Source organism: Zonotrichia leucophrys, chromosome 28 (genome assembly GCF_028769735.1).
Source record: "Zonotrichia leucophrys gambelii isolate GWCS_2022_RI chromosome 28, RI_Zleu_2.0, whole genome shotgun sequence".
Taxonomy (NCBI): domain Eukaryota; kingdom Metazoa; phylum Chordata; class Aves; order Passeriformes; family Passerellidae; genus Zonotrichia; species Zonotrichia leucophrys.
Genome location: NC_088197.1, coordinates 2600854 through 2624183, shown reverse-complemented (window position 1 = coordinate 2624183; position 23330 = coordinate 2600854). Strand labels below are relative to the sequence as shown.

The 23330-nt window shown below is 51.0% G+C and overlaps 3 protein-coding genes across 12 annotated transcripts in view; 1 reads left to right on the top strand and 2 right to left on the bottom strand.

The window, feature by feature from the left end:
• Window positions 1-4755, top strand: part of ARHGEF18 (Rho/Rac guanine nucleotide exchange factor 18) — a 49984-nt gene extending 45229 nt beyond the window's left edge. For all 5 annotated transcript variants that reach the window (XM_064734086.1, XM_064734087.1, XM_064734089.1 and 2 more), the window contains one exon: window positions 8-4755. In XM_064734086.1, coding sequence (XP_064590156.1) covers window positions 8-168 — 161 coding nt within the window. In that variant the 3' untranslated portion in view covers window positions 169-4755. The remainder of the gene's footprint in view (window positions 1-7) is intronic.
• A 6038-nt stretch (window positions 4756-10793) lies between these two features.
• LOC135458932 (ectoderm-neural cortex protein 1-like) lies at window positions 10794-15304 on the bottom strand. Of its 5 annotated transcripts, none has more exons than XM_064734422.1 (3): window positions 15216-15304; window positions 12653-14447; window positions 10794-11265 (listed from the first exon to the last, which is right to left on the bottom strand). In XM_064734422.1, exon 2 carries the CDS (start codon window positions 14430-14432, stop codon window positions 12663-12665), a length of 1770 nt encoding a protein of 589 aa, XP_064590492.1. In that variant the 5' UTR covers window positions 14433-14447; window positions 15216-15304; the 3' UTR covers window positions 10794-11265; window positions 12653-12662. The 5 variants fall into 5 exon arrangements, with proteins under 5 accessions (XP_064590492.1, XP_064590493.1, XP_064590494.1 ...); XM_064734423.1 differs by having other exon boundaries at window positions 15242-15298; XM_064734424.1 differs by having other exon boundaries at window positions 12653-14442; window positions 15216-15255.
• A 2773-nt stretch (window positions 15305-18077) lies between these two features.
• On the bottom strand, window positions 18078-21696 carry PEX11G (peroxisomal biogenesis factor 11 gamma). Of its 2 annotated transcripts, none has more exons than XM_064734418.1 (5): window positions 21565-21696; window positions 20785-20961; window positions 20493-20671; window positions 19902-19952; window positions 18078-19056 (listed from the first exon to the last, which is right to left on the bottom strand). In XM_064734418.1, exons 1-5 carry the CDS (start codon window positions 21628-21630, stop codon window positions 18831-18833), a joined length of 699 nt encoding a protein of 232 aa, XP_064590488.1. In that variant the 5' UTR covers window positions 21631-21696; the 3' UTR covers window positions 18078-18830. The 2 variants fall into 2 exon arrangements, with proteins under 2 accessions (XP_064590488.1, XP_064590489.1); XM_064734419.1 differs by having other exon boundaries at window positions 18078-19053.
• Window positions 21697-23330: the final 1634 nt, after the last annotated feature.

Below are 23330 nucleotides of genomic sequence, written 5' to 3'. Positions count from 1 at the left end.
CCTCTAGAACTGTATGGCCCTACAGATGCTCAGCCAGAAGCACTTTCATCTGCCTCAGCGACCCTCTTCAAGCCCAACAACGTTCAGGTTCAGCCCCTGGTGCCCTCTCAGCCCAGTCTGTTGAATGTGCAAGATGATACCAGCAAAGAAGATGTCATTTTCTTCTAATTGTTTGCATTTGAAGAAGAATCACCTGCCACACTGGTTCAAGAACTCAGGCCCCAGTGTGCACGGTGGTGGAGACCCCACATGGATGGATGTCTTCTGATCCCTGCCCGGTTACTACATCAAGGACCAGACCAGGATTCCTGTCCTGCTTTGAGGGCACAGTAGTAACAATTTGCTTTTAAATTCTCCAGTGTGTTGACACATGGCATGGCTATATCAATTCAGAGCATGTTAAAATTCTGACATTTATTGTAATGTGCTCTTTTTTGGAGAATGTAACTGCTCATGGGCACCATCTTGTAAATTGTTATCGGTGATGTTGAACCAGCCAGATTTTTATGTAAAAAAGTTTTAGTAGTAGGCCCCAAAATGGCTGCAAATTTTTAAATCTGTTTTCCCAGGTCCAGGTCAGTAATGGGTTGTGTGTTGGTAAGCAGGTGACAGCAAGCCAGTCCCCTCCCTGCCAGGTGTGCCAGGCACTGTGAACCCAGTGGTACAAGCCCTGTGGCCAGGGACAGTGGAGCAGAAGGTAAGGTGAGCTTCTGGCAGCATCCTCAAGGGGCAGGAGCTCCACCTGTTTGTGGAGGAGAAGGGTTGGACGTGTGAGAATTCACAGTGAGGATGAAGAGTTGGACTGAATGCACATTTCATTGGCCACCAGCATCACTGGGATCTGGCTCCCTGTTGGGGACAGCAGAACAGGTTCCCAGGCAAACTCCTGAGTTGGTTCAGAATGAATTTAGAGACTTGGATTTTGTTCTTTGCTGAAGACATGTCTAAGAAGTGTTCAAATGCAGTAATTTATTGTCTTGTTTAATCCTGTTTTCTGCATCCTTTGTTTGTCTGTTAATTTGTTGGGACTTTACTCCCAGTACCAGAAGATATCAAAGCTGCTGTTGCTGCAGAGGCTTCTCTGCAGCATCATGTTAGGAATGAAGGGAATAAGAACTGTTTGGTTTTAGAATTAAAAATAATTATAATAAAAAAGTACTCTTAGCTAAACCTGTGTTTAGCTGCTTTCAGCTAAACCAGCTTTGATACCTCTTGTGAAATGGGTCAGTTCTTGATCGTGGAATGGTGGTGACATTAAGTGTTCTGCTCAAAAAGGCATTATTTCCCTTTGTAGTAATTTGCACAGTCAGTTTGTGTTGTGTTTTTCACTCTGTGTCCCGGATTCTTTTCCCACCCTCACCCAAGGATGTGTGTTCTGGTGTGTGTTGAGTGTGACTGGTCAGATACTGATGCACAGGAGAGATTGTTACAGAATTAAAGGAATCAGGATCTCAAAGCTTAAAATCTTGGATTAATACCTGTCAGGACATGATTGTTAATAGCTTTTTTAAATACCTTTAACTGATTTAAAGTGATTTTAGCAGCAGTGGATGGAAGGTCTGGTCAGTTCTCCATCCAGTCTCATGGCAATGGATCTGGTGGTGTTTGCCAGTCTCCTCTGAGCTGTCCCTGTGTGATGTTAATGATGTCTTCAAGGCCATAACTTCTCCTTGCTTCAGAGTTTTAAAATTATTTCAGTAGTTGCAGTGCAAGAAACGTTATCAATTTTCAGCGGAAAACAGCAGCAGTTTATATTTTCAAGTGGTGATAATTTGGGTTATTGCCTTCAGACAAGAACTTGAAGAAAGGGGAAAGATAAGCTACAAAATTCTGAGTAGGTCTTAGGGACAAGCACTCCTGCTGGAACAGTTCTTGGATTTAAGGGTCTTTTTCTTTGCTGAGTGGTGCTGGTACAAACCTGAGTTCAGTGAGAGGAAGCTCCAAACTGAATGGCTCATTACAGGATTGGGGATGCTCCCCCTGCCCCAAACAAGTGAAATTGGACACATTTGGCTTTAATACCAAAGGACTGCTTGGTAAATCAGCAGCATTGCAGAACCTGGAGTAAATCAGCAGGAAGCAGAGTGGGACTGCTCCACTGGTGATTTTGGGATACCCTATGTTTGATGATTAGAACAGAGTTCCACTCCATATTCAGTTTTTACATCCCAAAAGCTAGTTTGGAATGGAGGGGAATTCTTAAAATCAGTGTAACTCCTGATCCATGCAGCAGTGTGGGATCCTGCAGCTCTGTAGGACTGGCACTGATTTTTCCACTGGGTAATTGAATTGTGCACACTCTGGCCCCCTGTAATTTCCCCTGCAAGCTCACAGGGATGTTCTCTCCTTCATGCTGTGGTTTGGGCCACTCCTAGTGAAAACTCAATGCCCCCACTGCCTTAAATTACCAGGTTTTCAGGAGTTTTAGCCCAAAGCTAAGTTGCATCAGTGGAGTAAATCACCTCAGCCAAAAAGGGATGTCAGTTTGGGTGCTTGGAAGCAAATTTTGGAAACATTTATTTAGGTTTATTTTGTGCCTGTCCAAAAGTATGGGAGGGAGTGTTGGAAGGGCTGGAGGAGTTCATTGGCTGCTTTCTCCTTCTGTGCAATGAACAAATTTGAGTATAGAACAGTGACACGTGCAAAATAAAGTCTGCAGTGAGGTCCTATTTATTTTAATATTTTATCTTTAACATTAAGTTTTTGAATACTTCTTGTCAGCAGTGCTTGAAATAAGTTTTGGCTGTTAACAGATGGACCCAGGCCTGTGACAGGCCAGGCTGTTGGCTCAAACTCCAAAAGCCCCTTGGAATATGGGACCTTAGGAGTCATTCTCTGTCCTCAGTGCACATGTCTGGCTGCAGCTCCTTTGTGAAACCTGTTTGCACCCTGAGGTGGTGGCTTCTGTCACCTGGCTCAGCCTGGAGAAGGTTTTGGAATCAGCAGGTGCTGGGATACCTCACTGCTGCCAGGGTGTGGGCAGGGATCCATGCAAGGCTGAGGGAAGCAAGGGAATTATTTTCTTTTAATGAATCGTGGGTCTCTTCCCTTGTGCAAAGCTGAATCTGTGAAATTGTTAACAAATCACTCCAGTTGAGTGAAATGGTTTTGGACTCTTCACTCAAATCTTCTTCCTAGAAAAAGAACTCTTCTAGGTGAGTTAGTTTGCAAAGTACTGCTGTGTCCTGGGCTCAGTAACCTGCTATTGATTCTGAGTTACATCCTTCCTATTGGACTTTTTGATCACTTCAGCTAAAACTTTCCTTTTAAGTGATTTCTGAGGATTAGACAGTTCAAAATTCTGTGCCTCCCAGGTGCCTTTTGGCTTCTTTCTGAGCTGGGGTGTGGAGGAAATGCCAGCACGAGCTTTGAACTGCCGCCCTGTTTGCTTGGTGTCCCAGCCTTAAAATTTATCAGCATGTTTGTCCTTCAGTATTGTGATGTTGCAATGTAGAGGCCGTTTCTATGGTTCTGATTTCAATTTGAACTCTGGTGTTACGGAGGCTTCCTCTTCCTCTTCCCATCTGGAACGTGGCTCCGGGCTGAGGACGCCTCCATGGCCACTAGTGCTGAGCACAGCTGCCCTGTGTGTGTTGTGGGTGCTTCCCTGGTTTTTCTCTGTGCTGTCTGTGCATTGTGGCTGTGGCATGTCCCACGAGTTGAGGTCGCTGCTCATCCCCCAGCGTGAGGCAGAAGATTTGGTGTTCCTAGAGACGCTTGCTCACCCAGGTACTCGCCTTCCTGCACAGCTAGGAGTCATTCTAAATCATTTGCAGGCAGCTTTGTCTTTCTGAGTAGTGGTCAGATGATTCTGCGTACATGGAGCTTGGTGTTTGTCATTTGCATTTACAATGAGAGTTGAAACTTAAACTAGGAAAGGATTAAAAAATACTTCTTGCATTTTACTTCTAACTCTGCGGAATGGGAGCCGAGGCTCCCCGGTGCTGCTCAGTGGAGTCCCTGTGTGTTGTGCCCCCCATGCAAGGGAGTTTGGAGATTTTGTTGTCTTCCCCAGCAGTTCTCACATTTACCAGGAAACAGATCTGCATGCCAGGTTACACAAGTGCTGTAGGCAAAGCAAAGCCTTCCCCCTGCTCTCTCTTCGAGACCAGACCCAACATCTTCGTAACCACTGGCGACTTCATCATCCTCCATCATCTTCAAACAGCATGTGTGAGCTCTGGTTCATAACATTTGTGCCATGTTTATAAATCAGTTTTTTATATTTTTGTACTGAAAGAAATTGGAGCACTTTAGAAAAGTTGATTTCAAATTCCATTTCTGTCTGTAGCCGGAAGGAGATCTCTCATGGGTGTAGATCCTGTTGGCATAACTGCGTGCATCTCACTCAGAGCTGTGAACTCTCTTGACACTCTTTAGTCTTAGGTCTGGTTTCTAGGCCCACCTTGCACTGTAAAGATTTAATAAATAATCATGGTCCATGGTTAAATTGACCATTTTGTTGGGGAAGAGTTTGGTTTTGTTTTTTCGTTAGGGTGTAAACATTGTAAATATTTCCTTTACTGTTGATACTGCAGTAGCAACATCTTTGTAGTCTTTATTTTATTTGTAAAGTTGATGGTTAAATGTTAATATTCTGTTGAATTGTGCACTCTTGATTAATTGTAAACATGATCTTAGCACACCAAATGATGATTTTTACAATGATTGCAATGTTTCTCCACTGAAGGATTTCAGAGCTGCAATAGGACTGAAACCAACTTCTAGCAATAAAAAAAAAGAACATTTAAAAACTCTCTGCCTTTATATCTATATAATTATTTATTGTTGTTTTCTGTTTGAATGAAGATCAAAGCAGCTGCAACTTCTCACGTGCTTCTCATTTGCCACAGGAACAAAACTGTGACGTTTTTCCAAAGGAGAGGACAGAGCACAGGAGATATTCAGTGCAGAAATACAAATAGCTGCAGCCCTTGGCAGTGAGTGAACACCTGAGGGAAAGATCAGCTGCTCCCAAACATCTGAACTCTGCTGGTTAAGTTGCTTACATTAGCATGGAGGTGCTTTGCATGGTGCCAGCCTGAGAACATGCCTGGCTCTGTCCCAGGCAGTATCGGTTCCCACTTGGAACAAGGAGAACAAAAATAGAAACTTTCTCCCCGGTGCTCGTGCCAGTTTGGCAGCCCCATCCCAGAGCCTGGGGCTGCTCTTCCCAGCGCTGAATTTCCTGCTGAAATCCCCACTGCTGGCACAGCTGGCAAGCAAACCCAAGAGCTGCAACCTCCAGTCGTTTCTAGAGAGCAGAACAGATGTAAAACCAGGGAGACAGTGGGAGAACAGGGCCTTGGATTGGTGCTCTCAGGGAGGAGGGAGGGTGTGCCATTGGAATCCTGCTGCAATCAGGGCTGAGGAAAACCCTGAGCCAGGGTTTGATCTGCCTGTCCCTGCCTTTGGGGCTTATCAAAGCACTTTGGGGGTCCCTGGGCCTTTGTGTGCAGGAGCAGTAAAACAAGGCAGCGTTTGTCAGCCTCTGAAGTGCTTGTGACATCTGGGTTCTGACGCACACTGGAAAAACAAAATTTTTTTCTACTTTTCCACACACATAAATAATCAAAGACTTCTAGACAGACCAGTGTTTAAAGTTTGGTCTTTATGGGAGCTGTCATGTGAGAGAGAATGACGTCTCAAAGTGAGTGTGTGTAGAAGCTTTTGCTTGTGCTCTTTTTAGGAAAATATTTCTTCCATCTGTGGAGCTCCTGGGAGTGAGCCACAGTGCCTGCTGGAGATCAGGCACTGCCTCTGTGCTCCCAGACCTCGTGTCTGTGCCACCACAGCAAGGCCAGCCACCTCAGGTCCATTTCTAAATACTTTTTGGCAGCAAGAAGTGGAATCAAAGTGGTTTTGTGGGGGACAGCAGGGAGGGAGAGCTTAGGAGAGAAGCTAAGAGGAGCTGCACTGCGCCTTGTGCAGTCAGAATTGCAGGAATTGTTTCCAGGAAGGCAAGAGAAGCCTGGATCAGGGAGATGCAGGGTTAACACGGCCAGGAGGGATCCCTGCAGCACCGATTCCCACTGGGAGCTGCCCGGCTGCAGCAGCCAGAGCTCAGCAGAGGCAAGTTTAAATCCCGGGCAGAATTTGCATGTGTTAGAAGCTCGGTGCTGCTGCAGCCGTCCCGTTCCAAGGTGTGTGGGTGTTGCTGGCTCGGTGTTTGCCCCAGCAGCAGGGCAGACACGCCTTGGGCATGGCAGACACCTGGGGTGGCGCTGGTGACGCTGTCGCTGCCGTGTGACACGCGAGGCTGTGGCTCCAGGCCGGGTGTGACCTCAGGACACACACAGCGCCCTCAGAGCCCTCACACCCCGCTGTCCCCGCCCTGCCGTGCCTCCTCCCCAACCTGCAGCTAATTAACCCGAAACCCAAACCGCATTCTGCTGCGGATGAATCACGCCGGGGCCATGGGCAATGACCAGCTTTATGCTAAACCTCCCCCTTTCATGTGGGTGAGACGAGGCTGATGGTTCCCATGCGTGCATCTGGGATTCATCTGGGAGCCAGATGCTGCAGGACAAACATGCACAGGGGATGTTGGCTCCACAGTGGGAATGTGCTGCTTGCTGCCTTCCCCTTCCCTCTGTGACTCAAATCCGGTTTCGTTTCTCACCCCAGCCATGGGGCCAGCCCAAGGCTCGGCAGATGGGGGGTGTGGGGCCTGTCCTGCATTGTTTGCTGCTGCTGTGCCCGTGGGATCTGGCAGAGGATGAAAGCCAAGCCCTGCTGGAGCTGGCAGTGCTGGAGTGTGTGACACAGGGTCCCCACTCTGGGGCTGTCACAGGCACTCAGGCTCAGGCAGAGGAACATCACTTTGTTCTGGGGCTCTTTGTACAAGGGTCTGGAGTGCCAGGACACAGGGAATGGCTTTAAGCTGAAGAAGGGCAGGGATGGATGGGATATTGGGCCAGAATTGTTCCCTGGCAGGGTGGGCAGGCCCTGGCACAGGGTTGTTGCCCCTGGATCCCTGGCAGTGTCCCAGGCCAGGCTGGACAGGGCTTGGAGAACCCTGGGACAGTGAAGGTGTCCCTGCCATGGCACTGGATGGGCTCTGGGGTCCTTCCAACCCAAACCATTCCATGATTCCCTGTGCACAGGACCATGGAAACTCCTTGCAGACAGCACAGTGTGGATGTGCCTCTCCCGTGTCAGAGCAGCAGCTGATTCATTTCTGTGTGGAGCAGTGTCTGGCCAGACCTGAAGCCATCCCAGAGGACTACACATGAAATGCAGATCTGCCAGGGAATTTCAGGTGTGCAATGTCCCTTTTCCCTTCTGGAACATTGGAAATCATGAACAAAACCACATTGTGTGTCATTATGTTTTTCCTGGGCTGCCATTAATTATCCTTGTAAGATGTGAGGTGGGTGTGCTGCAGAACATTTCCATGATCCATATCCCATCTTAACCAGGAAGGGGAATTTCTCAGCCACTGCTGTGCTTGGAAGGGAGAAGAAAGGCCACAATGCTGTCTTGGTTCTTGAGCAGGAGGCACCTACAAAGCCAAGCAGCAATTCCCTTAAAATCAACCCTGTCTGTCTGTCTGTCTGTCTGTCTTGTGGCCAGGAGGGAGCTGGATCAGTCTGTTTCTCTGGTTGTGGTGGCTTCTAGGCTTTGTGTGAGAAGAGGAGCATCCCATGGGACAGTGATGTCCCACTTGGAATGTTTTGCCTTTGAGCCTCGTGATGCCCACGTGGCATCACATCTTCCAGGTGTGACTTTGGGCTGGGGTCTAACTCCTGCAGCTGGAGGTGCAGACACAAAGTGGGGAATCTGAGCTAGGAGAGGTCTAGGTTTGAGATATGCTGATATTCTAAATGAATTTTATTAATGGGGGATGAATTCTATTAGTGGAGGAATTCTATTAGTGGGGATTCTATTAGGGGGGATCTGAGTGGGAATATAGTGGGAATTCTATTAGTGGAAATTCTGTTAGTGGGGGATCTGAGCTATGATCTGAGCTAGGAGAGGTCTAGGTTTGAGATATGCTGATATTCTAAATTAATTCTGTTAATGGGGGATTAATTCTATCAGTGGAGGAATTCTATTAATGGGGGATCTGAACGGGAATATTTTGGGAATTCTATTAAGTGGGAATTCTGTTAGTGGGGGATCTGAGCTAGGAGAGGTCTAGGTTTGAGATATGCTGATATTCTAAATGAATTCTGTTAATGGGGGATGAATTGTATTAGTGGGGGAATTCTATTAATGGGGGATCTGAGTGGGAATATTGTGGGAATTCTATTAGTGGGAATTCTGTTAGTGGGGGATCTGAGCTAGGAGAAGTCTAGGTTTGAGATATGCTGATATTCTAAATGAATTCTATTAATTCACGAGGATTTCTACCCAGCAACCAAATTCACCTCTAAACCAAATTCACCTCCAGCTCAGCTGGCCTGAACCTTCCTGGCGCTGGCACTGAAGCAGATCCAGCATGGAAATGTCAAACTGGGAGAACAGGTCTGCTGGGACAGCTCAGGCACGCAGCAGTGAAGCTCCCTGGTTTCCCCAGGGCACTCCTGGAGCTGGGAGCTGGTTCCTGCCAGCAGGAGGAGGAGCAGGAGGGACAGGACGGGGAGGGTGAACCCAAGCAGAGCAGCCCGGGCTGGCTGTGTTGGAGCTGCCCAGGTGTGCTCAGAGCTCTGGTTTTCCCTGACAGGGGTTGGATTGAAAGGAGGGAACAGCAGCAGCAGAGCTGGGGCTCCCTCCCTGTCACGATCCATCCTCACAAACGGGGTTCACGATGGTTCGTGGATTGATCTCAGGGTGCAAAGAACCGACACGGTACAAGGGGGTTTGCAGTGATAATCAAAACAAATGCAGCTTTATTGAATGACCACAGCAAAATGGGATAGAGGGATAAAGGGAGAGAAGAAAGAGAGAAAGAGAGAGAAAAGAGAGAGAGAAAGAGAGGGATATAGCTACCAAAAGTAGAGACAAAGTCCTTTGGTCCAGTCCAGCCGAGGATCCGCCTATTATGTTGGGGAGATCTCAAAATCTCCAGCTAACTCAGAGATTTTTATTATGATAATTCTATTGGAAATTGTGAGAGGGTGGGGGAAAACAGATACAGTAAGGAACAGATATAACAGGTAGTCCATGCTCTCAGCAGTAAATGAGAGCCATTGTCTTCTTGGTCCCGTGGTCACAACCTGCAGGCAAACATCTCGCTTTGGTCAGCTTGCCTCCCCCACACACCTCCCCGGGCTGGGGTTTCAGTCCCATCCTTGGAAGGAGCAGAGGGGCCTTTTCAGACGGTGGTTCCGTGTCTCAGTCCTTGATGGAGAGGCTCCTTCCATCTCAGTCTGTCTGTCTGTCACGGTGGGTGTAAAACAGGTGAGGGTCTTCTGTGGGGAGACCACCTGAAACTCAGGAGAATCCAGCCAGGCCGAGAGGTGGGACAGCCCCAAAGCTGTTGTTGCAAAAAGGGCACAGTGCCCCCCTTCTTCTTCTCATTGGGTCAGTGTAGCACACAGCAAACAACAGCAAAAACAAGAACTTAACACTGAGCTCTCAGCTCTCAGGCCTTTGGCGTGTGACTTTCTCCTTCAGAGCCAGAGATTTTAGACAGGGGGTCTTCTCTTCAGTGGTCCCCAATGCCAATGGTGAGGCAGATGAGGGATATTTCTGACAGACTCTCACTCTCCCCCAGCTGAGAACGCCCTTACCTGGCTGAGGGGAGGCCCAGCAGACGGATCTGTGCTGCTGGAGGCTGCTCCATCCCCGAGCAGGGGGCGGCTGTGGCGGGCAGCCAGCGTTGATTGCTTGGCAGCATCAACCAAACAAAACCAAACCAAACAGCTGCTGATGAAATGGCCATGAATGAAACCTCCACTCCTCCTGCTCTGTCCAGCCCTCGGGAGGAGCTGGAGGTGTAACAAAGGTGAGGCAGCTCCTGGCTGGATAACAGGGCTGGAGATATTCCAGACAGAGTCCCGTGCTGTGATTTTCCCTTCTTGGAAGGTACAGCCAGGCTGGGAGCTGCTGATGGTTGGATTCCATGATCTAAACAGCCTTTTCTCATCAAAATGAGTCTGTGTCCCTGCTGCTGCTGCCTGTGGGCTCCTCTCCCTGCAGCCTGACAGCTCCTGTTGGGCTCAGACAGCCATGGAGAGGAGGCACAACAAGGGTGCAGGAAAAAGGCCCAGCCTGGGGGCTGAAAATGGCAAAAGAATCAGAGAAGGGGGTGGAAATGAAGCTGATGCATCTGCTCCAGCCCCCAGCAGCAGGGCAGCTCCCTTCCTTCCCTTCCTGCCAGCTCTTGCCTGTGCAAGCAGCTCGGAAGAGTTGTGACATTGATTTATTTAATTCTGAAATAATGGATCACACCCAAACCGTGCTTCTGTGGTGAGACAGTTGGTTGTACCTTTGGTGCCTGTTTCCTCTGACCATGCTGGTTCCTGTCTCACCTCCTCCCCTTGGCAGAGCTTTCCTTTCCCAGGCACTGAAGCACACCTGCCCTTTGGGACAGAAGGAGCAGCACCTTCTCCCATTCTTTTGGATAATGAGGAAACCCCACTCTGTACACAGTGACCAGGAAAGGGCAGAAAATACCTTAATCTTTGAAGTTTCGAAGAGATTTGTGTCTCCTTCAAAGCCAGAAGGCAGTGTGAGATCTGAGCTTTCCTCAGTCCCAAGTTACAAAGGCACAGGAAGATCTGAGCCCTTGATTTGCACTGCAGCAGGGAATGCTCCTCACTCTTCTACTAAATATGGTCTCAAGTGTGGGCTGGGAAAACTGCACCTTAAGCACACAGAACAGGCAAGGGACACGGTGGATTTTATTCAGATTTATTGAAGCAGCTCCAGGCTGAGTAATAAACACACAAAACTGCTGTATAAAAAAGAAATAAATGTGCAGAACCAGCCCTTGGGCAAAGTACTGTCACGTGTTCTGACATCCCAGGCTGCTGCTTGGCTGCTGTGAGTGCCAGCAGTGCAGTCCTGCAGCTGGCCAGGAGTCTCCTTTCTCCTTTCTAGCATCTCTGAAACCAAAATAATCCCTCTGAGATCACACGAGTTAGGAGAACGCTTGGAAACCGTTTTGCTGTCTCAGGGGACAGCACAAGCTGCCAGCCCAAGGAGGTCCTGTCCCCTCCCTGGCCTGACCAAGGGTTTGCAGAAGCAATTCAAAGCCAGAACTGAGTTTCCTGGAGCCCTGCTGGTGGCACCCAGCTCACAGAGATGCTCCTGCTGCCCGTGTGTTCCATCTGGGTCCTCATCAAGGGAGGCACTTGGCAAAATCAGGTGAGAAACCTGTGGTGCAGAGCAGAGCATTGTGAGAGCAGGGCACAGCCACCCCAACCCCTCTCCTGAGGCCTCAAACCCCAGAGAAATCCCAGCCGTGCCTGCCGATTCCCCTCCACAGCCAGGAATTTTCTAAAGGTATCACTGGGTATTTTATTACAGTAAATAATTTTATTTAGACAGCACGACTCCTGCGAGGAGAAAAGGAAAACCCTGCAGGGTCTGTGATTCACTGGCATAGTTTCTGCCAAAAGCCTTTAGAAAGATTTAATTCCAGTTGCAAATGTTGAAAGTCAATCTCTGTGTAGCAGGAAAGCAATGGCATGAAAGGGACACCAGGGAATAATTAGAAGCAGAGAAACCCTGTGTTTATACATAGACAAGGCTTGTCTTATAAATGCAATTACCCACCATTCTGGGACTAAGTCCCAGCTATAATCTTGTTCTGGCACCAGCTCACAGCCCTGGCGTCCCACAAGACATTTGGGTGCCACTGGCAGATTAAGTGTGGCACCAGGAGGAGCAGGCTGTGCTAAAAGCAGCAGCTGGAGCCGGTGGCACCACGGGGTCTGTCCCAGCTCCTGCAGACAGCCTGCCTGCACAAACACCAGCTCCTGCAGCCTCCTGACCCAGCCACGACACCCAATCCCTGCATGCAGCATTCCCCAAAATCTCTGCACGGGGCAAGATGCCAGGTTGAGAGTCTTGTTATTTACACTGATCCTTCTCCCTGCAGCGATTCAGCACCTAGAGAGATCTTCTCTCTCCTGCAGGGCTTTTAGATCCCACCATCTCCTGCAGGGCTTTTACATCCCACCATCTCCTGCAGGGCTTTTATACCCCACTGTCTCCTGCAGGGCTTTTAGATCCCCCAATCTCCTGCAGGGCTTTAGATCCCACCATCTCCTGCAGGGTTTTTAGGTCCCACCATCTCCTTGAGGGCTTTTAGATCCCCTAGTCTCCTGCAGGACTTTCAGATCCCACCATCTCCTTGAGGGCTTTTAGATCCCACCTCCTGCAGGGCTTTTAGGTCCCACCATCTCCTACAGGGCTTTTAGATCCCACCATCTCCTGCAGGGTTTTTAGATCCCACCATCTCCTGCAGGGCTTTTAGATCCCACCATCTCCTGCAGGGCTTTTAGATCCCCCAATCTCCTGCAGGGTTTTTAGATCCCCCAGTCTCCTGCAGGGCTTTTAGATCCCACCATCTCCTGCAGGGCTTTCAGATCCCACCATCTCCTGCAGGGCTTTGAGATCCCACACTACCAGCCTGGAAGTTTAGGAGCCAATACTCATACAAGGCTCTTCTTTAGGACAACTCCAGTCCAGAGCCACATGCATCTTCCCCTCAAATTTTAACCTGACACGGAGGAGCTCTTGACCCACAGCTATTTACCTCGCAGGTCTCAGGCTGACAGGTACTTCCAGGTGCTGACGAAGGCGGTGGGGATGAGCGAGTAGGGCACGGTGGTGACGCTGCTCCACGTGTCGGACGAGGGGTCGTAGCAGTCCAGGGTTTTGCAGCGCTGCGCCCCGCAGTAGCCGCCCACCACGTAGAGCCTGTTCCCCGAGGTGACGGCGCGGCAGCTGATGCACTTGGCGGTGACGTCCCCAAACTTGGACCACTGGAAGGTGTCGCTGTGGAAGCGGTAAGCGGAGCTGGCCGAGAACTCGGTGTCACCGCCGATGACGATGACGTGGCTGCCCACCACGGCGGCGGCCGTGTAGCGCCAGGGCTGGGGGCAGCTGGCGGGCACCGTCCAGCGGTTCTGGCATGGGTCGAAGCACTGCACCTTGGGCAGCTTGTTCTGGTTGGCGCTGGTGCCCCCGAAAACAAACAGCTTCATCTTGGCTCCCACCACGGCGGCGTTGCTGACGCCTTCCCGGAGAGGAGCCACCAGCGACCACTTGTCCAGCTGAGGGTCGTAGTGCTCCACCTGCTTGAGGGACACGGAGGGCGAGGCCGGGAAGGCCCCGTTGGTGGCCGTGTGTCCCCCCACCACGTACAGGCAGTGATCCAGCTCGGCGGAACCGTGGCCAAACCGCGCCACCAGCATGGGAGCAGCTTTGGCCCACTCGTCGTGGAGGGTGTCGTAGACCCAGACGTCCCTGGAAGCGCCGTTCTCGGAGCCCTTGCCGCCGGTGATGTAAACCTTGCAGCCGATGGCGCAGGCGCTGCACTCCTTGCGGGGGCTGGGGATGTCGGCACGAGGGATGATCTCGCTGCTTTTGTGGTCCAGCATGTAAATCTTGTCGCACATGAAGGTCTGGCCGCCGAGCAGCAGCAGGGCCTGGCTGACCTTGCGGGGCCGGGCGCAGCAGCCCGTCACCAGCCCGTCGTTCTGCAGGATCTTCATTTTGCAGCGCACGGCGTCGGCCACGATCTCCTCCCCCAGCTTGTGGCTGGTCACCAGCTTCTCGCAGGCCACCTGCTTCCTCAGGTAGGACTCGGGCAGCAGGGCCAGGCGCACGGAGCGCAGCAGCTCGGGCAGAACTTCGTGGCGCCGGGGCAAATCGTAGCGGATCCAGCCTATAACGGCTTCGTAGACCAGAGTCTCGTCTTCCACCTCCAGCTCCTCGCTCTCCACCAGCTCCAGCAGTTTGTCTTTGGGCAGCCGGAGGAAATCCTCAGTCTTGCAGAGCGAGGTGAAGTTGGCCAAGGCCATCCTCCAGGACAGCTCCAGCAGCCGCTCACAGCAGTGGGCATCGGACAGCAGCAGCATGTTCAGGCAGTTCCCAGGGTAAAGATTCTTCTCCAGAAAGTCAGCAGAAGCATCCCGGATATCCTGGAACTGCAGCATGTCCCCGGCCTCCAGCAGGGACTCGGCGTTCTCCTCGTTGATCAGCACCCGGGCTGAGTAGGCGTAGTCCAGCAGCAGCTCCAGCACCTCGGGGTGCAGCGAGTCGTGGAAGTTGACCTCGGCATCCCTGCTCTCCTTCAGGCCCCCGCTGAACATGGCGTTGAAGTAGCGGCTGCAGGCGGCCAGGACGGCGCGGTGGCACGGGAAGCTCTGGTTCCCTGCCCGCAGCACCACGTCGGTGAAGAGGTTCTGCTGGCGGAGCAGGTTCAGCTGGGTGAGGAGGCTGTCGGCGTGGCCCGGTTTGTGGAAGAGGTGGATGTTCATGGAGCCCGAGCTCGAGCGGGATTTCCGGTTCTCGTGGCTGCTGACGGACATTGTGCTGAGGCTGCTCTGCGGGGCAAAAGCGGCGAGTCAGCACGGGCAGCGCGGCCGCGGGGCCGGCACAGCACGGCCGGGAGGAGCGCGGTACCGGCCGGTAACGGGAGCGCGCTGGGGCCGTCCCGGAACGGGGCACCGGGAGCGCCGGTCAGCTGCGGGGCACCGACCGAAACGGGGTACGGGGAGATCCCGAACCGTGCAGCGCACGGGCCTCAGGTAGTACCGGGGAGGGGGCGATGTGCGCCTCCGGTGATGCCCGTGCCCAGCCCGCCCCGCGGTCCCGCACCTGGCTCCTCTGTCCCGCATCCGGACCCGCTGTCCCGCGCCTGACTCAGTTATTCTGCACCCGGCCCCGCGGTTCTCACCTGGTCCCGCACCTGCCCCCGCGGTCCCACACTTGGTCCAGGTGTCCCTCACGGTCCCCCCTATGCCGTACCCGGTTCCGCGCGGTCCCCGTTACCCCGCACCCGGTCCCGCACACGGTTCCGTATTCGGCCCTACACGGTCCCTGCTATCCCGTACCCGGTTCCCTACCCGTTCCTCTACAGTCCTCGCTGTCCCATACCCGATGCCGTACCCGGTTTCTCACTGTCCTTGCTATCCCGTACCCGGTCCCCGCTATCCCGCACCCGGTTCCGTACCCGGTCCCCACTATCCTGCACCCAGTATCTCGTACCCGGTTCCGTACACGGTCCCGCCCGGTCCCCGTTATCCCGTACCCGGTATCCCGTACCCGGTTCTGTACCCGGTCCCCGCTATCCCGTACCCAGTATCTCATACCCGGTTCCGCACTCGGTATCCCGTACCCGGTTCGGTGCCCGGTCCCGCCCGCTCCCGCTCCGCTCCGGCTCTGCCGCCGCCCCTCCGCCGCCGCCGCGTGGCCGCCCCGCTCCGGCCCCGCCCCCCCGCCTCGCAGCCAATCAGCGCCCGCGGCGCGCGGCACTCTCTCTTTGTGAATGGGAGGCGGGGTCAGCCGCGCGCATGCGCAGTGCGCTGATCCCCGCCCTGCCCGCGGGCAGCGTGGCCGAGTCCCCTCCCCACGTGCGCCGCTGTCCCCCGGTGTCCCTCGGTGTCACCCGGTCCCAGCATCGCAGCACGGCCCGGACATCGCAGCACGGGGGCCAGGCCGGAGGATCTGAGGCTCCCGGGTTTGCCAGATGGAGCCACCCCGCCATAAAGGGCCATAAACGGGGCAGCGGCGCCGGGACCGGCAGCGCCCTTTGGATCCCGGCTGCTGACAAAGGCAGATCCCGGCCGGAGCAGCCAGGCCTGCTCAGCAAATGTTCATGCGTGGAGCATGTGAACAACGCCAAGCAGTTGTTTGTAAATTTTTAAAAGTTATAAAAATAGTAATAGAATTAGAGTAATAACAATTTGGACAATTTGAATTAGGACAATATGAGACAATAGAGACAAAGAGTTACAGACAGTCCGGGTACCTTTTCTGGGCAGCATAAGCCCGAAAAAGGACACAGTTAACAAAGGATTAACGCTTAAAAATAATAATCTGTTGCATATTCATACACCTCATACATGATGCACAAATTCCATTCAAACACAGGATTCTGTCTGGTCATCATCAGCTACTTCCTCTGAATCATAACAGCACCTTCGAGGCAGGAAGAAGTTCGTTTCTTCTGATAAGAGAGCAATAAATTCTCTTTCTCTGAAAGATTCAGGTGCCCTGTGGCTGCTATCTCACTGCGAGTCCTTTCTTTAATAAAAGTATCTTACACAGCATAGTTTCTATTTTAACATTTTGTTATAACCCAAAACTATATTTACCACACTACTTAAGAGAATTAATACGGCATAACTTTCTAGCACAACACATATAATATTTATTTTAATGTTTGCAAAAAGCCCATCATAAAATACATGCATTTTTCACAGGCCACATTGGAAAAGAGAAGAAAATCACCAAGTTTTGGGAGGATCGGGTCTGCCTGCACAAGTCCTTTTGCTAAAAATGAGTGAGTGCTGCCCTGGAGAAGCAGCAGACACCACAGGTGTTTAAACCCTGTGTGTCAGCAGGGATCAAAACCACCTCAAGAAAAAAATACAAATCCCAGAAATTCTGAATTACCCAATTTTGATTTATCTCTGCATGTTCCAGCTGTAAATTAAGGTCATTTGCTGAGGAATGGATGAAGCAAATGCACTGGAAATGCACTGTAGACTGCACTTAGAGCAGTTTACAGTTTCCTTTCTCTACATTAAAATTAATGCATGGTTAAGATGTTTATTAATTTGGCATCAGAGGTTATTCAGGATTTCTTGTTTTTTTTTTTTTTTTTTAAATTGGCAGAGCTACAATTGTCCTGTATAGCATTAGTATTAATAGTATATGAATACTTAATAGTATTGTCCTGTGCTGAGCAGTCCAGTGAGTCCTGGAGGAATGATTCAATGGGGTTAAGAACACCAAGAGAAATCTGATTTATTAACTGCAGCAGGAATCACCACAGTGGGTGACAGGACCAGCAGGGATCCCCCTGTTCAGACACAGGACTGAGAAAAGGAGAGAATAAACAAGAATAAACAAACTCCAGGTGAGCCCTGAGCTGCACCAAATCCTGCCAGTGTGGCAGCAAATGCCCAGCACAGCCACATCCTCAGGGACACTGCAGGGTGAAGGTCCAGATAAACACCAAGGGCAAAGGATAAAGAGTTTGCAGGGCTCCCTGTGCTCTTTGAACACAGGCAGGACACAGCTCCCCGTGCCCAGCCAAAAGCAGCCCCACACAGCAAGGTCACAGCTCCTGGAAGTGCAGCATGTGCTGTGCTGGGGGCAGGGACACCACAGTAAGCACAGCTCCTTCCAAAGGATGCATTTCCATGGCAGGCAGGCAGGGACTGGGAATTACTGCAGCAGGAGTGTGAAAAATGCATGTATTTTGTGATTGGCTTTTTGCAAATATTCAAATGAATATTATATGTGTTGTGTTAGAAAGTAATGCTGGATTAATTCTCTTAAGTACTGTGTTAAATATAATTTTAGGTTACAACAAATTGTTAAAATAGAAACTAGGCTATGTGGGATACTTTTTTTTAAAGAAAGGACTCTCACTGAGATGGCAGCCACAGGACACCTAAATCTTTACACCTAAATCTTTCAGAGAAAGAGAATTTATTGCCCCATTATCAGAAGAAATGAACTTCTTCCTGCCTCGAAGGCGCTGTTAGGATTCTGAGGAAGAAGTTGACACTGACCAGACAGAATCCTGTATTTAAATGGAATTTATGCATCATGTATGAGGTGTATGAATATGCAACAGGTTATTGTTTTTAAGGGTTAATCCTTTGTTAACTGTGTCCTTTCTCGGGCTTATGCTGCCCAGAAAAAGGTACCTTGCCATCCATAACTCTTTGTCTCTATAGTCTCATCCAAATTGTCCAAATTATTATTACTCTAATTGCATTACTATTTTTTATAACCATTTTATTACTATTAAACTTTTAAAATTTAAAAAAAACTGATTGGCGTTTTTCACAAGGAGGAAGGCTGGTGGCACATGTGGAGTTGCAGCTCACACAGCAACAATGCTCTGGAGCTTTCCAGAAGCAAAGAGAAAGAACTTCTCCCTGTTATCAGGAGGAATGATCACTCAGGGCCACCTTTGAAGCATTTGTGTCGTTTATTATTGGCAACGCCCAGAACTGGAACTGCAAACCCCAGCTCGCTTTGATTGCTCCTTTGAAAGGTGATTTATTAAAAAGAAAAAAAAAAAGCAGGAAATTTATGAAAACAGCTCTGTTGGAGGCTGCTGGAGCCTGGTGGAAGAGCTCCACCCGGTGGCATCGCACAAAGGCACAGCTGGAACGGGAATTTCCACTCCCAACATTTCTCCTCAAACGGACAGGCAGGTTAGGAAGGTCCACGCTGCTTCCAGCAGCAATTCCTGCCCCTCTCACCTCTGAGGAAACACAAACAGCACCCTGCTGGCTCCTGTCTGAGCCCTAACACCAATACCTGGAGAATTCCCAGCACAGGGGTCCCACCCTGGCTCAGGTGCAGCCCCCAGCCCAGAGTGGGAGCTCCCAGGGTTCTTCCCTTACCAGTTCTCTGTGACAGAACCGTGGCCACTCTGCTCCTTTAAGTGGCAAACAACACTGGCAGGTTGCATTTATCTTTTGGGACACATAGAAGCAACTTTCCCCCTCAGTTTTACCCATTGTTGATTGTCAGAGGATTCACCTGAATTATTTTTCTGATGAAGAATGATAAAAATTATCAGCTGCAAAAAATCTCCTCTGCAACAGGTATCTGGATTCCATCCCAATTATGGGATATCTGGAAGGACAATCATCAACCCAGGAAAGTTAAACTACACCCTGCTTCACCAAAGGCACTTTTACCATGTGAAAACTGAGCTTGTGAAGCTCAGTTCTGGCTTATGCAGCTTCAGAATTTGCTCCTCTTGATGCCTGGTAGATTCCAATCAGGGAGGAGATGGTGCCCAGGAGTCCAACCAGCCATGGGGGGAACCTTCCTGCCCAGAGGAACCCTGGAGGCAGCCAGTGGATGGCATTGCAGAGATCTGCTGTGTCCATGAGGATGCTCAGAAGTTCAGCCTTCACCTGGGCTCTCAGCTTCTGCTGCCTCTGAGGTGAAGGGCTGCTGGGAGAAAAGGTGGAGTTAGTGACAGTCTGTCAGATTAAACCTTTTCTGACCCAGAGAGGGGGTACTGAGAGGTGTTTTAACAACTTTTAGTCCATTTTCAGTCTCATGTGAAGGGTGAGACAATACAGATGTTATAATTCACACCATCACCATCAGAAATTAACTATTTCCTAATTACAATTTTTTATAAACATTTCTTGGCCTATCAGCTTTAGCCACACCATGCTGTAAATGCCTTAAAGCCAATCAGCCAAAATTACCCCTCATGGGTCTTACTACAATGCATCTTTCATAGTTCTATTTCTCCAAAATATCTAATCTTATTTACAAAACCATCCTTTGAAACTTTCTAGTTCCATTTCTCTCTCAGCAATGTCTGTGCTGTTCCCTGGCATTTCAAAGTCAGCATTTCTTATCTCAAGGTTTGACACTGTGTGAGCCTTCTGTCAAGCTTTGAGAATTCCCTCCAAATCCATTTCCCACATTAATCCAGCGTGTCCTCAGAGCTTGTGATGGCCACAGATGAGAACTGACAGGAAGGATGGAGAGGGACTTTGGGACAGGACACAGGGAATGGTTTCCACTGCCAGAGGGGAAGGGATGGATGGGATATTGGGAAGGAATTGTTCTTGTGAGGATGGGGAGGGGCTGGGATGGAATTCCCAGAGCAGCTGTGGCTGCCCCTGGATCCCTGGCAGTGCCCAAGGCCACGTTAGAAGGAGCTTGGAGCAGCCTGGGATGGTGGAAGGTGAAAGGGGGTGGGATGGGCTTTGAGGTCCCTCCCAACCCAAACCACTCTGGGATTGCCTGATCAGCTCTACAACCACAGAGGGAAATCCTACCACTTGTGCTGCCTCAGTTTTCTTCTTAACTGGAACAAAATCCTCAGCGATCTGAAAAGCACAGAATTATTTCTCCTACAGCACCAAACACGAGGAGTTTTTATGTTTCCCTTTTTCACAACCAGTTCCAGTGAGGAAGAAGAGCACCTCCCCCAGCTTTGCCAGGGCAGGATCACCCTGGTGCCCATCCTGTACTGCAGGATGCCCAGGGCAGGGCAGGATCACCCCCCAGTGCCCATCCCATACCGCAGGATGCCCAGGGCAGGGCACAGTCCCCAGGATGCCCAGGAGCAGGGCACAGCCCCACAGTACCTATGCTGTACCACAGGATGCCCAGGGCAGGGCACAGCCCCCAGTGCCCATCCTGTACCACAGGATGCCCAGGGCAGGGCACAGCCCCTCGGTGCCCATCCCACGATGCCCAGGATCAGGATCACTCCCCAGTGCCCATCCCATACCGCAGGATGCCCAGGGCAGGGCACAGTCCCCAGGATGCCCAGGAGCAGGGCACAGCCCCCAGGATGCCCAGGGCAGGGCACAGCCCCCAGGATACCCAGGAGCAGGGCACACCCCCCGGTGCCCATCCCGTACCGCAGGATGCCCAGGAGCAGGGCACAGCCCCACAGCGCCGTGCTCCGTGCCCACCAGCGCTGGGAGGCGGCTCTGACGATGCCGACATCGGCGGCCCAGGCCAGGTGCTCGCAGGGGTAGTACAGCTGGTTGGCCACGTTGGAAAGCACCGAGAGCCCTCGGACCAGCGCGTCCTCACCCTGCGGGAGGGCACAGAGCGGCACATGGGGCACGGGAGCACCGGGAGCGCCCCGGAGCACCGGGGCCGCTCTCACCTCGGGGCCCGGCCCGGGAGCACCGGGGCCGCTCTCACCTCGGGGCCCAGCCCGTAGCTGCAGCTGTGCCGGAGCATGGCCAGGTCGTCGAAGAGGCGCAGGGCGGTGCGGCAGGAGCTGAGCTGGGCAGAGGCGGCCAGGAGCCCCCCGGGCAGCCCCCCGGGACCGGGCAGCGCTGCCCCCGCCAGCTGGCAGCCGTAGGACAGAGCCCGGACCTGGGGACGGCACGAGAGGGTGCTGGAACCGGGGCTGCTCGTCCATCCATCCATCCATCCATCCATCCATCCATCCATCCATCCATCCATCCATCTTTTCTTTCCCTTTCCCTCCCCTTTTCTTTCCCTTCTCTTTTTCCTTCCCTTTCCTTTCTCCTTTCCTTCCCATTTTTCCTTCCCTTTCCTTCCCATTTTTCCTTCCCTTTCCCCTCTCCTCTCCTCCCCTCCCCTCCCCCCTTCCCTTCCCTTTCCTTTTTCCTTTCTCCTCTCCTCTCCTCTCCTCTCCTCTCCTCTCCTCTCTCTCTTTCTCTTTCTCTTCCCACTGTCCTGTACTCCGGGACTCCCATTCCCGTTTCCATCCCGTCATTTACCGATAAAACTCGGATTGTTTGTGCCCCCTCCGCCTTCGGTCATTCCTTTCCACCACCAGCACTTAGGAATCCCTCAGGTGCTTCATTCCCGTTAAAGGTGGGTCACTACAGTCCCGCTACCGGCGGGCTCAGACCCCTTCCCTACTCACTGCTCTGTACCGGGGGGGGCTCAGACCCCCTCCTCACTCACCGCCCGGTACCGGGGGTTCAAACCCCCCCTCCCCTCACTCACCGCCCGGTCGCGGCCCCGGTGCGTCTCCAGCGCGGCCACGAGCCCCCAGAGCGCGCCCGCCGCCATGGCAACACTTCCGGGTGTGAAGTCACGTGCGGGCGCGGGGCACGCCGGGAAGGAGGAGGAGCTGTCGCCATGGCAACGCGGCCTGGCTGCCCCGCGGCCCAGCCGGGCCCTGCCTGTGAAAAATGCATGTATTTTATGACTGGCTTTTCGCAAATATTCAAATGAATATTATATGTGTTGTGTTAGAAAGTAATGCTGTATTAATTCTCTTAAGTACTGTGTTAAATATAATTTTAGGTTATAAAAAATGTTAAAATAGAAACTATGCTATGTAGGATACTTTTTCTAAAGAAAGGACTTGCAGCAAGAACGCAGCCACAAGAACGCAGGACACCTGAATCTTTCAGAGAAAAAGAATTTATTGCCCCATTATCAGAAGAAACGGACTTTTTCCCACCTTGCTCAGTTAGGATTCAGAGGAAGAAGTTGACACTGACCAGACAGAATTCTGTGTTTGAATGGAATTTATGCATCATGCATGAGATGTATGAGTATGCAACAGGCTGTTGTTTTTAAGGGTTAATCCTCTGTTAACTGTGTCCTTTTTCAGGCTCGTGCTGCCCAGAAAAAGGTACCCGGACTGTTGGTAACTCATTGTTTCTATTGTCTCATATTGTCCTAATCCAAATTGTCCAAATTATTATTACTCTAATTGTATTACTATTTTTATAACCATTTATTACTATTAAATTTTTAAAACTTTTTTTTCACACAGCTGCTTCAATGGGTCCAGAGGCTGGGCACAGAGTCACACTCACACTGCTGCTAATTAAAGCTGTAAGAACCACCTGGATATTTTGCCTATTTATAGGAGAGTATCACAGAATCAGAACATCCAGAGCTGGACCGCACAGGGATGATCAGTGCAGCCCCTGTCCCTGCACTGACACCCCAACAACCCCACCCTGAGCACCCCTGAGAGCTCATGGAGCTCTGGCAGCCTTGGCACCATTCCCTGGGCAGCCTGGGCAGTGCCCAGCAGCCTCAGGGGGAAGAACATTTTGAGTAAATCATCCTTTGAATAAATAAATTTGATTTCATGAGACAGGATCATGGCACTAAGCAGAGTCACTCCCAGCCAAGCTTTTGCTGCTGGACTTGAGATCCTTGTGGGTCCCTGTAGCTGTGATACTTTCTGAAAAATCTTTTCTTTAAGATTTTTCCTCCTGAGAAGCCTCAGGAACAAAATGTAAACAATGATTATCTGCTGCTGTGGAATGCAACAGGTGCATCTGTGATTGGTCTCATAGAGTTGTTTTTAATTAATGGCCAATCACAGTCAGCTGGCTCAAACTCTGTCTGAGACACAAACCTTTGTTGTTCATTATTTCTTTTTCTATTCTTAGCTAGCGTTCTGATGAAATCCTTTCTTCTATTCTTTTAGTATAGTTTTAATATAATATATATAATAAAACAATAAATCAAACCTTCTGAAACATGGAGTCAGATCCTTGTCTCTTCCCTCATCCTAAAACCCCTGTGAACACCGTCACAGGTCCCTTCCCACCTGGGATATTCAGTGATTCTGGCTGTTCCACACTTGCTGTATCCTCAGATGCTGCAGTTATCCCACCTGGTGCACCACATCCTTGTCCCAGTCTCGTGACTCACCTCACTGCAATCTGCTGTCAATCCCTTTGCCACTTCCTTACGTAAAATGAATAAAATTAATTATTTCTGGGACATGAATCAGTGTCTTG

Bases quoted from the DNA above. Each gene is read 5' to 3' on its own strand.
- PEX11G (XM_064734418.1), bottom strand. From the start codon at position 21,630: ATGGCGGCGGGCGCGCTCTGGGGGCTCGTGGCCGCGCTGGAGACGCAC. The intron at 20,672-20,784 runs GTGAGAGCGGCC...GCCCTCCCGCAG, and splicing joins GCTACGGGCTGGGCCCCGAG to GGTGAGGACGCGCTGGTCCG. The intron at 19,057-19,901 runs GTAGGATTTCCC...CTTTTCTCCCAG, and splicing joins AAACTGAGGCAGCACAAGTG to CAGCCCTTCACCTCAGAGGC.